Source organism: Mesoplodon densirostris, chromosome 18, assembly GCF_025265405.1.
Source record: "Mesoplodon densirostris isolate mMesDen1 chromosome 18, mMesDen1 primary haplotype, whole genome shotgun sequence".
Taxonomy (NCBI): Eukaryota; Metazoa; Chordata; class Mammalia; order Artiodactyla; family Ziphiidae; genus Mesoplodon; species Mesoplodon densirostris.
The window spans coordinates 36,096,009-36,112,164 of record NC_082678.1 but is presented as its reverse complement, the minus strand read 5'-3'; the positions used below and the strand labels follow the sequence as shown (position 1 = coordinate 36,112,164).

The window sequence follows — 16,156 nt, the reverse complement described above, 5'->3', positions numbered from 1 at the left end:
GGCTTGCGCCACGACACCTACTGCCTCTTGGGTCTCCCCTAAGGTTCTGGCCCAGTAACTCCCCTGGGACCACACAGCAAGCCTCCTGGCACAGGGCGGCTGGGGGCTGGGGGCTGGGTCAGAGCAGCGTGATCTCGCTGGGGGGCAGTGTGAGCCGCTTCTCACGGGCACTGAGCAGGTTCTCCACGTGCACGGCCACCACGCGACACAGCTCCAGGCCCTGCAGGAGAGACGGTGAGAGGCCCAACACTTCCCAGCTCTCACCTGGGGTGAGATGTGGCTGGGAGAGGGGAGAAAGATGGAGGCCAGCCTCACCCTCGTCCCCACCTCCCCAGGGCCCTGGGAGGAGCATGAGCAGCTAGGAGGAGGAACGCCAGGCTGCAGGTGGGAAGGAGTGAGCCTGGAGGAGACCAGCGCATCTGCCAGCTCTGCTGCATGTGGCCTGTGTGACCTGGAGCCAGTTACTGCACCTCTCTGAGCCTCAGTGGTCTCACCCCTGGGGGCTCGGTTTACCAGGGCCTGCCTCACAGAGCCGTGGGGAGGATGTTAGGAGATTTTACTACATGTGTATCCTCTAGACTTGAAACCTATTAGCCCCGTCAATAAATGGTTTCTAACCAAGTGCTGCCATGGTTACCACCTGGCGCCCGCAGCCTAGAATGGCTGTGACCCAGCCTCAGGGCTCCCTCCCACCTGCTGGGGGTGGGACACGCAGCGGGGACTGGAAAATTGGTCTCTCAGACCACAGCCAGTGCCGGAATCTCCCCAGGCGCTTCCTGGGGGCTGGGAAATAAGGAGGGTAAAAATAAGGAGGACAGCACTTACTGGGTGGCGACTGAGGGCCAGGCACTGTCCCAAGAGCCACCCATGTCCCAACCCTCCCAGTCCCTGCAGTGTCCCTATGAGTCAGACATTCTTAGAGCCCATTCCACAGGTGAGGAAACTGAGGCCAGAGCCCTGAAGCCACTTGCCCCAGACCTCACAGCTGGGGATGGTGGGACTTGAACCCAAGGCCACACCCTGGGGCCCCCCCACCTCAGCTAATGAGATCAGAGCGGGCTCCTCCCCACCATCCTCCCACCTACATGCTGCAGCACTCCAGGCCTCACTGGGAATGCTGCCCCACTTGGCAGGTGTGGAAACTGGGGCTCAATAAGAAGCTGGGTTGCTTCCAGATGCCCTCACACAGCCTGTCAGAGGTAGGCGGGATCACTGCTGCACTCAGACATCACCTGCTCCTGGAAGCCCTCGCTGATTACCTCCTGGATAGCACGGGTACACCCTCCCCGCACTGATCATGGTTTATTAGAGAGTCTTTGATGTCTGTCACACCCCTGAGACCTGGGGCTCTGTGGGGGCCAGGGCTGGAGGGTCTCCTCAGTATCTCTGCAGCTAAGTGCAGAACCTGCTGCATAGAGATGCTCACTGGTTATACATTGAAAGAATGAATGATTAATTAATAAACGTGTCCTCTATACATGCATGACAGAGGCAGAGCAGAGGTGGCAACACAAAGAGGTCGCGGGTGGGGAGGGTGCTGGGAGCAAGTGGAGAAGCCGGAGAGGCCTCCTCCTCCACCCACTCACTTCCTGAGCAGCTGCTACAGCCGGGCTGTGCTAGGGACACCGTGGGGACAAGCTGGACACAGCCCTGCCCTGCCCCGCCCTCTCGGGGCTGACATTCTAGAGGGGAGACAAACAATCTGGGAACAAATAACTAAGTGATTTCCAAGCCATATGAGGGCTACTGAGGCGGACAGAGTGAACTATCGGGGAGGAGGGTCAGGGTAGGCTTCTAGAAGGAAGTGCTGTTTGTGCTGAAACTGGAACAATGGGAGGGAGGGAGCCCTGTGATGCAGGGAAGCACGTCCCAGGTAGAGGGGACAGTGAGTGCAGGGGGTCTGGGGCGGGGAGGGGGGCAGGTAAGCAGAGAGGAGGGATGAGAGCGGAGGCCACGGAGGTAATCAGAGGAGGGGGTGGGGACGGGAAGGGCTGCTGGGTTGGGGGCCCAAGGGCCTGCAAGGGTGAGAGGTGAGGGCAGAAGCCTGTTGGTCTCCAAGGGCAATGCTGAGGGGGTCAGGGCAGGAGAGAGAAATAAGGGGCTGTCTCAGCAGAGCTGGCTTTGGAAGCCTCAGGGTCAGAGGGGTGCCGGGGGTGGGGCGGGGGGACCGGACTCAGCACCAGTTAGAGGTCGTCCAGCAGAGGGCTCTCCAGAAAAGGGGCCCAAGGAGCAACGGACGGGCAGGTCTGAGGAGGTGGGTTTGCTGTGGTGGGAGCTCAGACTGGGGGTTCTGGGAAGCAGGCTGAGCCCCAGATAAGGCCAGGGTGGGGGTGACCTCAGCAGGAGCAGGACTGGGGAGCAGTGGGAAGCACACTGATCCCCAGTCAAAGGCTCCCCAGGAGCCCGGGGCGGGGGGCTCCTCCCTTAGAGGCAGGGCTGGGGCAGTGGGAACCCGTCTCGTGCCCTGGGATAGCAGTCCCACCAAGGCAGGCCGTGCCGTGAGAAGTGGTCCTGGGCCCACATCTTGAGTGGGTGCGGTGGCCCCAGACGTGTGGGCCCAGCCCCGATTCTGCCCCTTCTCTGGACCTCAGTCCCCTCTCTTCAGTGGGCTGAGAACTCTGGTCCTGCCCCATCCCCGGGCACTGCGAGACTTGGACTTGACTGACCTAGAGGTCAGCCACAGCTTTTTTTTTTTTTTTTTTGCAGTACGCAGGCCTCTCTCTATTGTGGCCTCTCCCGTTGCAGAGCACAGGCTCCGGACACGCAGGCTCAGCGGCCATGGCTTACGGGCCCAGCCGCTCCGCAGCATGTGGGATCCTCCCGGACTGGGGCACGAACCCGTGTCCCCTGCATCAGCAGGCGGACTCTCAACCACTGCGCCACCAGGGAAGCCCCAGCCACAGCTTTTAAGGAGCAGCCACAGTTGCTGCAAATAGCAGAAGGTCCAGGGCAGCTGGGCCTTGGCCTCCCTGTCACATGGGAACCCCACTCTCCACCCCTCAACCTCAACAATCCATCCTCCGAGCCTCAGCCCAGGTGAACGTCCTCAAACTGCCTGGGTCCTGCCCTCCCACCAACCTTCTATGGCTCCCGAGTGCCCTCAGGAGGAAGCCCCAGATTCTTAGCTTTATATTCAAGGACCCTTAAGACCTGCCCTTCCCTGGCTATCTCCCCAATTCCCCATCAAACTCCTCACTATTCTGCAAACGACCTGGGGCTGCCCTTTCCCATGACCCCACCATCAAGATGCTTCTCTGGTAGACCACCTTCATGACCCACAGTTCTGTGAGGTGTTGGGTTAGCTCTGTCCCCTGCACTGGGCTGGATGCTCCCTGGGACACGGCCAGGACCTGACCCATCTTGGAGCCAGACCCAGAGAAAAGCCTGGCGAGCGGAATGAGGGAGTGGGGGGCCAGGTGACAAGCCCGGCTGCCAGGCGGGGCCCACCTGCTCCAGCTGCAGCTGCATGGTGCGCTGGGCCGCCACATCCCCCAGTGCGATCTCGACGTATGGGTAGCTGGAGCTGGCCGTGGGCCGCTGGGTCCTCGTCGACTGGATCTCCTTCAGGGAGAACTTCACCATCAGCTCCTGGGGGAAATGGGGGCAGACAGGCTTGGGGGTGCGACAGTCTCACCCAGCCTTACCCCACCCCTGGAGGTCAGATCCGCAGGTGGCGTGACAGCTCAGCTCAGTTCGAGTACTAGTTCCCCAGTGACTTGCTGTGTGACCCGGAGCAAGCTACTTTACCTCTCTGGACCTCAGTTTCTCACGTGAAGTTATTTCAACAAATACTGATGCACGCACGTGCGGCATGCCAGGCACTGCTCTAAATGCTTGAGATCTAGGGATACAGGAAATGCCAGTGGTGCCCTGACCTTCACATCAAGGCTGCTTCTTCACACCCGCCCCTCTAGATCTGGAGCTTTCTTTCCAGCCCCAGGAGCAAAAGCAGAGCTTCCCCACACAGGGGAAGCCAGAGTGATGAGAGTCAGCACCCCATCACAAACAACAGGACACAGCGGACAGACAACCCAGCTCCACGACCTGCACAATGGGGGGCATCCTCTGAGGGCCCTGTTCCCCGCTGGACCGAGCGCCAGTCCCCACAGCAGGAACCTGCTTGTTAACACGCCCCTCCCCAGGTGTATCCCCCAGGGTCCAACCCTCCTCCTGGTCTCACTTCCTCGCTCCAGTGTTTCCACGTGAGCCACTTGCCCTGGAGCCCTCATCTCAGGGCCCACTCCCGGGGGAAGAACTAAGAATAGGGGTAGCAGATCCTTTTTGTCCTGGACTGAATTGTGTCCCTCAAATCCATATGCTGAAGCCCTGATCCAGCACCTCAGAATCTGGAGACAGACCTTTAAAGAGGGAAGGTTAGGGTGGGCTCCAATCCCACGGGACCACTGTGCTTATGAGAAGAGGAAATTGGGACACACAGACCCCAGGGATGTGCACAGAGAAAGGGCCATGTTAGGAAACGGGCAGGACGGCCATCTACAAACAAGGAGAGAGGCCTCAGAGGAAACCAACCCTGCGGGCACCTTGATCTTAGATGTCCACCGTCCAGAACCACCAGGAAAACAATTTCTGTTGCTGAAGCCCCGCCCCATCAGCCCCAGCAGACTAACACAGGCTTTGAGCGTTGGCCTGTGTTTCACCTCCTTTCACCTTGACAACAGCCCTGCATCCCAGGTAAGGCAGTGAGGCTCGGACAGGGAAGAAGCGTCGCCCAAGGTCACGCAGGTGTAAGCAGTGGAGCTGGACTTCCCATCCCCTGGGGGGAGGGGCTGGGCTGGGCTGAGGCCACTCACGTGGGTCTCGGTGCTGAGGAAGTTGAGGCCATTCTGGTTGACCGCAAGGATGCAGGGGGCGGGCACCGCGCCGTTGCTGCAGCTCTGGACGAAGAAGAAGGAGGAGCCGAACATGGGCGAGGCGCTGAGGAGGCCTGGGGCGGGGGAGGGGCGGGCAGGTGAAGCTGGCGCCTCAGTGCCGCCCCCCACCTGCTCAGGCGGCCCCTCCCGCCGGTCCAGCTAACGGCCTCAGGCCCCCCTCCTTCCCTGCTGGGGCCCCCAGCCTAGGTGGGGCCCCAGTGAGGACTTCAGAAAGCTGGCACCAAAAATGCCTCTGTACAAAGGCAAAGGTGCCTCCACCCCACCCTCCTCGACCAGGCCCCCATGGTTCCCTCCCCAGCCCGGACTTCTTCTCACCCAGAAACTGGGCGCGAGCCTGGTGGGGGCTGAGTGCCTGCATCTGCTGCCGGTGCTGGCCAAGCAGGCTGAGCCACGCCGAGCCGGCCACGGTGCGGTAGAGCTGGGCCGGGATGTACTCCTGGGCCTCGCGCCTGGCGTGCAAGGAAAAGCCGCACTGAGTCCCGCTAGGCTTTACGCTAAACCTCCTGGACCCCTACTCGCTGGGGAGTGAGGATGACTCAGTGCCTGGGCACACAGGAGGTGCTCAATAACCGCTGGCCAGTACCACTAGGCTCCCCGTTTGCAGAGGAGGGAACAGAGACTCTGAGAAGTTTACCAGCCAGTCCAAGGTCACACAGTGACCGGGCCGGGCCGAGGCTTGAACCCAAGGTGGGTTCGTCCTTTGTAGCCCCCGCCCCAGGGAGAAGCCCAGGCCAAAGGGGTGAGAAGCACACGCTGAGGGAAATATCAGGGCAGCAAAGCAACCACTAGTGGCTGGTCAGAGCCGGAGGGCACAGAGCACTGGGCCCACCAGGCCAGGCCTCCCCCTGACACATGCTGGCTGCCCTGGGGCAGCCCTGTGTCTCAGGACATCTGAAAAATACCAACAAATACCGGTCCCGGCTGCCATGGGCTGCACACTGGGGAAGGGGGAATGTCAGGGGAACCCCCCAAAAGCCCCTCCAGGCAATATCTTTCCTCTCTGCTCTGCTGGGCAAGAGCCTGGCATCTGACCCAGTCTTCCCAGGTCTGGATCCTGGTCCTACCACCTATTAGCTGGGGAAGCCATATCCCCTCTCTGGGCCTCGGTTTCCTCATCTGTAAAAGGAGTAAAGAAAGTGCGCGTGGGGACTTGCCTGGTGGCGCAGTGGTTAAGAATACGCCTGCCAATGCAAGGGACACGGGTTCGAGCCGTGCTCCAGGTAGATCCCATATGCCACGGAGCAACTAAGCCCGTGCACCACAACTACTGAGCCTGCGTGCTACAACTACTGAAGCGCGTGCGCCTAGAGTCCATGCTCCACAACAAGAGAAGCCACCTCAATGAGAAGGCCGTGCACCGCAACCAAGAGTAGCCCCCGCTCGCCGCAACCAGAGAAAGCCCGCGCGCAGCAACAAAGACCCAATGCAACCAAAAATGAAATAAATAAATAAATAAATAAATTTTAAAAATTAAAAAGTGCGGTTGGGGAGATTAGCTGAGACAATGTGTGCAGAGTGCCTTGCAAAGAGTAGGAATGCCACAACTGTCTTTCTCCGGGGCTGGGATGATACCTTTCTGTGCTTCCTGCACTTTCCCCTTAAAATGACAGCACAGAAAGAGAGTTGGGTGCTGAGCCCTTACAGTGTGCTGGGCACCGGGACGTCCTCTGTCCACAGTCCACTGCCTTCCCTACGCTGGTTCACACCAGGGGCTCTCATAGTGTGGCCGAGGGTCTGGGAGGGCAACGCCACTTCCTTAAGAACATGAGCGGTCATCTGTTCTCCCCTCTCGTTCCCTCACAAGTGCACGGTGGAGTCTGCCAGAGGCTACGTGACAAGTGAGATCACAACAGACTGACAGAGAGGCAGAGGCAGGCATCCAGCTGCCGTCTGTCACGCCAAATGGTACAGAGATTTGCAGAATGTCAAACAGTGCCGCTCTTCTCACTAGAGTTTTTGGGAAAATACACTTGTGTTTTCATAACTTATTTATATTAATGTGTAAGTTACCTTACACTATTTGTATTACAATTATCACATATACGCCTTTATATTAACACGGGGTGTCCTTATTTTTAATTACTTACTAAGTCAATATTTTAAATCGTTTCTCAGTTTTAATTTTTGTTTGTTTGTTTGATCTTAGTCCCCAACCAAGGATCAAACCTGTGTCCCCAGCAGTGGAAGCATGGAGTCTTAACCACTGGATGGCCAGGGGAGTACCTCAGTTTTAATTTTGAATAGTGTAAATATATCAATAGATACAACGCACAGAAACAAAAGCCCTTTGCGGTCTTATTTTTAAGGGAGTAGGGGACTTCCCTGGTGGTGCAGTGGTTAAGAATCCGCCTGCCAACGCAGGGGACACAGGTTCAAGCCCTGGTCGGGGAAGATCCCACATGCCGCGGAGCAACTAAGCCCGTGTGCCACAACTACTGAGCTTGTGCGCCTAGAGCCCGCGCTCTGCAATAAGAGAAGCCACCGCAATGAGAAGCCCAGGCACTGCAATGAAGAGTAGCCCCTGCTCGCCGCAACTAGAGAAAGCCCGTGCGCAGCAACAAGAGACCCAATAAGGCTTCCCTGGTGGCGCAGTGGTTGAGAATCTGCCTGCTAATGCAGGGGACACGGGTTCGAGCCCTGGTCTGGGAAGATCCCACATGCTATGGAGCAACTAGGCCCATGAGCCACAACTACTGAGCCTGCGCGTCTGGAGCCTGTGCTCTGCAACGGGAAAGGCCGCGATAGTGAGAGGCCCACGCACCACGATGAAGAGTGGCCCCCACTTGCCACAACTAGAGAAAGCCCTCACACAGAAACTAAGACCCAACACAGCCAAAAATAAATAAATTATTTAATTAATTCAGGAGCCAGATTTAAGAAAAAAAAAAGACCCAATGCAGCCATAAATAAATAAATTAATTAATTAATTTGTTTAAAAAAAAAGAGTAAAGAGGCCCAAAGATGGAAAGCCTGGATGACTGATGTCTTGCCTCTTCAAAAACATCAGTTTAAAGGCTGCCTGACGCCCCACAATTTGTTTTTTCATATTTATTTATTGATTGATTATTTAGGCTGCAGTGGGTCTTAGTTGTGCCACGAGGGATCTTTTATTTATTTTTTTAAATTTTATTTTTTTAATTAATTTATTTAGTTTTGGCTGTGTTGGGTCTTCGTTACTGCGCATGGGCTTTCTCTGGTTGCAGCGAGCGGAGGCTACTCTTGGTTGCGGTGCGCAGGCTTCTCATTGCGGTGGCTTCTCTTGTTGCGGAGCAGGGCCTCTAGGTGCATGGGTTTCAGTAGTTGTGGCACACAGGCTCAGTAGTTGTGGCTCGCGGGCTCTAGAGTGCAGGCTCAGCAGTTGTGACACACGGGCTTAGTTGCTCCGCGGCATGTGGGATCTTCCTGGACCAGGGCTTGAACCCGTGACCCCTGCAGTGGCAGGAGGATTCTTTTTTTTTTTTTTTTTTTTTTTTTTTTTGCGGTATGCGGGCCTCTCACTGTTGTGGCCTCTCCCGTTGCGGAGCACAGGCTCCGGATGCGCAGGCCCAGCGGCCATGGCTCACGGGCCCAGCCGCTCCGCGGCATATGGGATCCTCCCAGACCGGGGCACGAACCCGTATCCCCTGCATCGGCAGGCGGACTCTTAACCACTGCGCCACCAGGGAGGCCCGGCAGGAGGATTCTTAACCACTGCACCACCAGGGAAGTCCCCCCACAATTTTTTAAAGGAATTCCCTGTCGTCGGAGATCGTAGGCGACACCACAGTGAACATTTCCATGGCCAAATCTTTCTGCAGGGCCATGTGTATTTCCTGGACCACAGGGTGTGCGTCCTGAAAGCTTTTTATCACTCAGTTTGCTCTGAGCTATTACTACCAGCTGGAAGCGACCTGTCGTGCCTGGAGGTGGGGTCCCAGCTGGACGGGCTAGGCTGGGTGGGTGCTCACGTGCTGGGCAGGTAGAAGTGGTCCTTGGCTCGGTGCTGCAGCGCGGCCAGCTTGGACACCTGCTGCAGCTGCTGCTCGCTGGGCTGGCCGGCCGGCATGCTGCTGAACAGGCCCTTCAGGTAATCGGGCAGCACCTGTGGGGGACAGGGTGATGCAGGTGAGGGTCCCGGCGGCCAGGCACTGGGCAGGCAACCGGGGAGGCGCAGACACAGACACTGAGTGGTTCCAGCCCCACTCACTTCCGGGGGAGGGTGGCCTGTCACTTCCCTGGGCTTCTGGGAGGAGTGACACATGACGGTGAGCTGAGAGGGCTGTAGCCGGGAAGCCACAGGACCCTGGGAAGCACTGGCACCCGCCTGCAGCATGCAGGACCCGGGGTCCCATTTCCACAAGTCCTCAGGCTGCCGCTGGCTGACCCGCAGGCACAAGAGCCCAGTGGCCGGATTTGGACTCGGAACGGCCGCAGCTTCGGCACCAGCTCCAGAGAAGCACGCGCTCTCTGTCCAAGCACATCCGCAAGTGTCGGCACAAGAGGAAGAACCAGGCTTTGTTAACCCCGCGACCCTGACTCAGACGACCAAGTCTCAAAGGGGAGGGGCAGCACCACGAAAATGACAAGGCCAGGCAAAGCCTTTCAGCGAGGGACAGGCCAAGTGCTCAGCGCGGGAGGAGAGCCAGAGGAAGGAGGACGGAGCAGCCTCCTGAAGGGGTGCCATCTGGGCAGCCTCGCCGGAAGACTCAGAAGAGCAGAGCCCACGCAGGGAGGAGACACCTCGGGGCCCGAATCATGAAGGCCTCAAACGCCAAGGCCCGGGGGAGCCCAGAAAGTTCCAGAGCCTCAGAGCGGCCCGCGCGCTGACCTGGTTGTAGTGCATGGTCACGTAGAGCTCATTCTCGAACTTGAGCGGCTGATCCCAGAGCACACGCCGGAACCACAGCGTGTAGCCACCATCCACCTGCTCCATCTCCGAGGCCACATCCAGGATGTAGGCGCGGCGGCTGAGCGGGCACACGTGCTGGCCTGTGGGGAGCCAGGGGCAGCTGGCTGGGGTACGAGTGGCAAGCCCCCTCCCCGCTCTGGGACACAGCATCCTCAGTAAAGGAGAGCACGTTTATGGGACAGGGTGCCTGTGTTTGTGGAAGTTGTAAACGCAAGCTACAGCCCGTCTAGGTCTAGGGAAGTGCCCTGCATGGTGCTCAGAGAAAGCCTAGCCCCTTTCCAGAGGAGGGCTGGAGACAAGGAGGGGCACATGAGGCCTCAGGTCAGGAGGGTCAGTGGGTGCCTTTCTGCAGAGCTCCTTCAGGGGAGAACCCCCTGCCGGTCTCCTGGGGCAGGTGGGGAGGACAGTGGGGTCTGGCACTGAGCGGGTCTCAGCCTGTACAAGAGGCTTAAGTTTTCATTTCCTGAACTGACATTTCTGCTTCCCATCCCACACCTTCGGTAAAATTTTACCAAAGAGAGGGGGGTTGGCACGATGATAAAGTCCAGACTCTTGAGGCCAGACAGTCTGGGTTCAAATCCCAACTGTGTGACCCTGGGCAAGTCCTTTAATCTCTGCGGCAGGCTGAATAGCAGCCTGACCCCAAAGATGTCCCCGTCCTATTCCCCACCACCTGTGAATATGTATCTTCATGGCAAAGGGGATTTTGAAATGTGATTAAGGATCTTGAGATGGGGAGTTTATCGTGGGTACCCAAGTGGACCCAGTGTAGTCTCAAGGGTCCTTAAAGAAGGAGATTGGAACATGCTACGCTGCTGGCTTTGAAGATGAAGGAAGGGGCCGTGAGCCAAGGAATGTGGGCGCCTCTAGAAGTGGAAAAGGCCGGGAAAAAGACTCTTTCCCAGAGTCTCCAGAAGGAGTTAGCCCTGAGGACACTCTGGTTTCAGGACTTCTGACCTTCAAACCATATGATAATAAATGTGTGTTGTTTTAATCCAATGAGTATGTGCTGATTTGTTATGGCGGCAACAGGAGACTAATACAGTCTCTCTGGGCCTCAGTTTTCCCATCTGTAAATGGGAACAATAACTGTCTCATTTCATATGGTTGTGGTGGGGATTAAAGCAGGTTATAGGATGACATGCTCTCAGCAGTGCCTGGGACATAGCCTCTGCTCCATAAATTCAGTTATTGGGATCATTTTGTTACTACCTTCCCCTCCCCCTGTGTCTTGGCTGGACTCCGGGCAAGCAGGGCTGAGGATGCATGGTTCGGAGCCGAGGCAGCAGCGGGAGAGCTGGTTGGAGGTGGATGGAACTGACAGGCTGGTGGCAGGAAGCAAGGCCACAGCCTACAGGAGGTGGGCTGCAGGGGGAAGGGGTTTGGCTGAACGGAGAAGGGCCAGGTGAGACCAAGGGTGGGGGCCCTTACGGCCACTATTAAGGCGTTAAGAAACAGGAAAAAGTACTTGCACTTGTGGGTCCAGGAGTCGCGTCCTATCAAGTCTCATCCTCCTTGAGGGCAGGGCCCACTGAGTGGCCCGAGGGGCAGAGGGAGGCATCAGGGGAGCCCTGTCTTCCAGGAACTCGTGATCTGACGGGCCAGGCAAGGTCACACAGAACGAAGCAGAGAGGGACAGACACGGGGCTGGGGGGGCTCAGGGCAGAGAGGTCCCTCTACCTGGGCCTAGGGGCTTCCTGGAGGAAGTGGCATCTGACCTGGGCCTTACAGTGACGGTGGTGGGCATGGGCCCAGCATGCCGCACCCTCTGGCCACTCACCTCGGTTGGTGACAACAAAGATGACATACTCATCAAAGGCCTCGGGGCGGGTCAGAGCCATCTCAGCACAGATTTCCTCCACCACGTCCAGGGCCACCTGCGGCGAGGGAAGCGTGAGGCTGCACTGGCCTGGCGACCTCTGCCCCCAAGCCCACCCACACCCCCTGCGCAGAGGCGAGGATCCTTGAGGTCCCCGGGAGCCAGCCTCATGCAGGAAAGGGCACAGCTTTTGGAGTCTGAGAGACTCGGGTTCCGAGTTGGCCTGTCTCTTATTTGCAGTTTGATCCTGAGCTGGAGGTCCCACCTCCCCCAGGCTCAGGCTGCTCCTCTTGAGAGATAAATCCTGCCTAGTGGGGGAGCCTGGGGGGCTCAGCACCCTTGGGGGCCCACCCTGGAGGCTGGGGTCCCTGTCCGACGGAGACATCCCGTCACTTACGGTGCATGTTTTGATCTTGAGATGGCGCTCGAGGCCTCCAGGGAGAAGAAAGAGCTGCCTCTTGGAACTGCGGCCGGCCTGGGGTGAGGAGATTGGGGAGGTGGGAGAGGCCGGGCCGGGGTTCTGGGCCAGCTGCTGTCCCCTCCGCGGGGGTCCCCGACAGGGACCAGGCAGGGCCGGCGAGTGCGTGTGACGGGGTCTCTGGGCCGGCCTGTCTCACTCACCCCAACCCCCGCAACGCTCACCAACATGGCCCGAAGCTCCATGCTGCCGGGGAGCTCCAGACGGCCACCGAAGCGCAGCGTTCTCTGCAGGTTCTGCTCACAGGCCTTAGCAATCCCTGCAGAAACAGGAGTCAGGGCCTGGCCCAGGGTGGGCAGGGGAGAAAGGGGCTCCTCCGGCCCCAGCCCTGAGTCCATGGGGCGGCGGGTAGAAGGGTGGGGCCGTGTGTCTGCTCTCCCTTCAGCGGCTGAGGAGACAGTTCAGAGGGCAGTGATTTACCCAAGGTCAAGAGCCAGAGGGTAAGAGCTGGATCTGAACCCCATCCCATGCAGCGGAGGCCCGCACGCCTTGCTTATTATCCATGAGCCCCGCAGACAGCTGGTGACTCGGGGCTTGTCCCCTGCAGGCCGTGTGTGGCTAAGATGACGCGGCTGTGTGCAGCATCCCAGTGCAGAAGCCCCCACCCTCTGTTTCCCCACCACTCGGGGCTAAGCAGTGCCCTCGCCCTGCTCTGGGGAGGGGTCAAGAGGACTGGGCACACTCTGCCACCTTCCCTGGAGCTGAGTCTCTTCACCTCTGAGTCCAGGGAAGTCTGCTGTCTGAGTCAAAGAGGCAGCTTCAGAAGCAAAGAGAGTGAGGTCCCCGTCTCCTTTACGGCCACCGGGGTAACCACAGGGGCCCTGGCCTCTTAGGGGGACCCAGGGGTTGCTCTGGGAGCTAGGCTGGGGCTAAGGCTGAGGAGCAGCCCCTTTCCTCCAAAATCCAAGGGGAAAAGGCCAAGACCCTGCCACCAGCCTTGGCGCCCCTGCCTGAACCCTCTCAAGACCCTTGTTGATTCCCAAAGACCAGAGAAACAGGGCCTTGCTGCCTCCTCCGCCTCCACTCCCACATGCCACACGCCATACGTCCTCCTCTCCGGGCCTTCACCCCTGCTACTCAGCCTACCCAGAAATCCCTCCCACGTGCTCACGACCCAGAGCAACACTTCCTCTGGGAAGCCTTCCCTGATACGCCATCCTCCCCGCCCCGTTACATCAGACAACCCATCGCATCCGCCCCTGTGGGACCTCCACAAACGTTTGGGGATAGACTGATGTTAGTAAACCTTGCCCGGGCACCTGTGAAGGGCCAGGCCCTTTGGCCAGCTGCCCGGCTGGTCCTCATGCAGACAAGCCCTTGGCCCTGATTCCCCGCCCGCTGGCCCCTCACCCTGGAAGGGCAGGCCCGGGGTCCGGCCCACGTCTTGGAGGAAGCGAACGAGGTGTGGCTGGAGGACTTCGGAGCAGCTGCGGTAGGCAGCCACGATGTACAGCAGCCTCCAGCCTCGCTGGCAGCTGTCCCTGCGAGGACACACATGGGGCTACGTTGCAGGTGGCCGCCGCACTTCGGTGCCACGCCAGGAGTCTCTCCCGCTCTCAGGCGGCTCATCTTCTGAGGAGGCTCCTCCTCCCTGCCCATTGAGAGCAGGGCCTGCGGGCCCAGAGCCATGCAGAAGCTGTGTTCTATTGAGAATCCAGGTGGGAGGTAGGGAAGGCAGAGGACGAGCCCCCCCCCCCACCCCCGGCCAAAGACAAGCCTTCCCCGGGGGCATCTCTCTGGGTGACGGTCTCTGAAAGAGGGCCGGGGGACCCTGTGCAGAGCTGGTGGCGGGTAAGACTGGGTGGGAGGGGCAGGAGGACGTGCTGAGTGGCTCTGAAATTCCTGGGGGATGCGAGCAAGTGGACAGGAGGGTGGTGGCACACGCTTTGGGTCCCCACTGTGTGCTGGTTGTATGCAGGACACAGAAGCTCACCTTTGTGCTGCCCTGGTGTGAGGGTTTCATTGTGGGGACCTCCGGCGTCTAGGGACAGAACTTGGGCTTCCTTTGGGAAACCACCCACCCCTCCCCAGTCCCTGTGGTTTGGAGATGGGTATCAGAGCCAGGACCGGCCAGCTAGAACACTGCAGCCCCCGGCCACGGTGACTGGTTAAGGGATGGGTGTGGGAGCCAGATCTGGCCAATTAGAGTTCAGCCTCCCTCTGGCTATGGTGATTGGTTTGGGGACAGGCACATGACCTAGGTCTAGCCAATCAGAGCTCTGTATCGTCCAACCGCTGTGGTTGGCTCAGGGATGGGTATGGGACCAATAAGACCGGATTTGGGAATTTTTGCTGCAAATATTGGGTCAGTCTTGCTTTCCCTGGGATTGCTGAGCTGGGAAATGTTTCTCTCCAATCTGTGGGATATGTTGCTTGGGAATGATATCAACACAGAGGAAAGCAGAGCCAAGACATAGAGAAGGACTGCTTCCTGATGACACTTGGATCCAGCTGTGCCTGAAGACCTATGTTAGACCTTTCAGTTACCTGAACCCTCTTTTGCTTAAACTAGATTTAATTGGGTTTCTGTCACTTGCAACCAAGAACCTGGACTCACACATTATCATCACATTTTCCAGGTAAGGAAACTGAAGCTTAGAGACAAGAAAGGGCTTGTCCCAGACCAAGCATGCTCTGTCTATGAAGTGAGGGAGAGACAGGGGGAGAGACTCCGGAAGCTGACCTGGCCCCTCCTGAAGCATGGATGCACTGGGGGAGGGGAAGACACTCACGGCTTGGTGCTGGTGTTGTCTGTGATCTGCTTCACAACTTGGCAGTAACACTCGTCCCGCATGACCTCATGGTCCCTGCACAGCTGTAGGAGGGCGGGCCAGGTCACAGGTCACACGCCCAGCACATAGGAACAGGGTGGGCACTTGGAGATGGGCCTGGTGCCCCTTCCCCAGACCCCTCCCCACCAGTGGGATGCATTCCTCTTTGGGCCACATGAGAGCTTCCCACCCCAAAGTCCTGCTACTCTGGTTGATAAATGGGGAAACTGAGCCACTGGGCAGGCAGGGGAGCACCAGCAGTCGGCTGGACTGACCTTCAGGAGGGTGCAAAGCACGTCCAGTTCACTCTGGCCCTTCAGCGAGGCATCCCCCATGAACCGCATCACAGCTGGAGGAAACACCTGTCCCACTCGGGCCACCAGACCCCCAGCTGCCTGCCCACCTTGGGGACCCTGGGGTTGGACGCCTCCCCGGGAGGCTGTGGCCAGAGGAGGAGGGGGAGGCTCCTCCTCTCTGCAGGGGCCCCACATCTGAGTTGAGAGAAGGGGTGGTGGTGAGCAGGGGTCACAGTGCGGGGTCCCACCTGGCCCAGAGCCCTGGCTGCAGTCCCACCCCCACACCTAGAAACATGTCTGTGGCCATCTTGTTGAGGCTGCTGTCGCTGAGCTCAATGAGGGAGTCCTGGAGCGGGGTCTGTGGGGAGAGGTGCTGGGTCACCAGGGGCCGGGGTCTTGATGGGAGGGGCTAGGTCGGGAGGGGGCGGGGTCTTAATGGGAAGGGCTGTCATGGGGGCGGGGTCTGTGATGGGAGGACTGGGTCAGGAGGGGGAGGAGGGGAGGGCCACGTGGTGCCTCCTCTTACAACAGGAGGGTCCACACCACCAAAAGGCAGCGGGGACGCCACTACGGAAGACACCGCCCCTGGGAGGAACGCGGGCCCTCGGGGTGCTGAGTGCTTGGTTCCCACTGGGGACAAGGCTGTTTGGCCCACGGGCCTGGGAGGGGGCTCTTGTACCACCATTTTACAGAGGGTGCCTGGGGCTAGAGACCTTGGTGAAGCAAAGCATGTCCTCCAAGGTTCTGGACTCCCGACCCTCCTTGGATTTCGGCCTGAGGCCGTCCCTGCAACAGGAAGCGGACACTACTGACCAGTCTTGCCTCCGAGCTTTGGCTACACCCCCTTCCCACCTGGAGTGTGTTTGACTCCGTGTCAGCCCACCGGGCAGCAAAGCTCCCGAAGTGGAGGCTGCAGGTGGGCCTCACCCCTCAAGGTTTCTCATCCCCGCCCAGAACTGGGGCCTCCCGCTTGGGCGGCTGCAAGAAGCCCCAGAGGGACCCTCCCCAGGGT

General features: G+C 58.9%; 1 protein-coding gene across 1 annotated transcript in view; it reads right to left on the bottom strand.

Moving 5' to 3' along the window:
- Nucleotides 1-118: 118 nt before the first annotated feature.
- The window catches only part of MYO15A (myosin XVA), a 50,672-nt gene continuing 34,634 nt past the window's right edge, over nucleotides 119-16,156 (bottom strand). The window contains exons 53-66 of the mRNA XM_060082783.1: nucleotides 15,858-15,930; nucleotides 15,430-15,502; nucleotides 15,124-15,197; nucleotides 14,810-14,892; nucleotides 13,428-13,558; nucleotides 12,242-12,336; nucleotides 11,997-12,074; nucleotides 11,561-11,657; nucleotides 9,700-9,860; nucleotides 8,840-8,973; nucleotides 5,208-5,341; nucleotides 4,812-4,945; nucleotides 3,448-3,588; nucleotides 119-220 (exon numbers count right to left, since the gene is read on the bottom strand). Of these exons, the coding sequence (XP_059938766.1) occupies nucleotides 119-220; nucleotides 3,448-3,588; nucleotides 4,812-4,945; nucleotides 5,208-5,341; nucleotides 8,840-8,973; nucleotides 9,700-9,860; nucleotides 11,561-11,657; nucleotides 11,997-12,074; nucleotides 12,242-12,336; nucleotides 13,428-13,558; nucleotides 14,810-14,892; nucleotides 15,124-15,197; nucleotides 15,430-15,502; nucleotides 15,858-15,930 (1,510 nt within the window). The remainder of the gene's footprint in view (nucleotides 221-3,447; nucleotides 3,589-4,811; nucleotides 4,946-5,207; nucleotides 5,342-8,839; nucleotides 8,974-9,699; nucleotides 9,861-11,560; nucleotides 11,658-11,996; nucleotides 12,075-12,241; nucleotides 12,337-13,427; nucleotides 13,559-14,809; nucleotides 14,893-15,123; nucleotides 15,198-15,429; nucleotides 15,503-15,857; nucleotides 15,931-16,156) is intronic.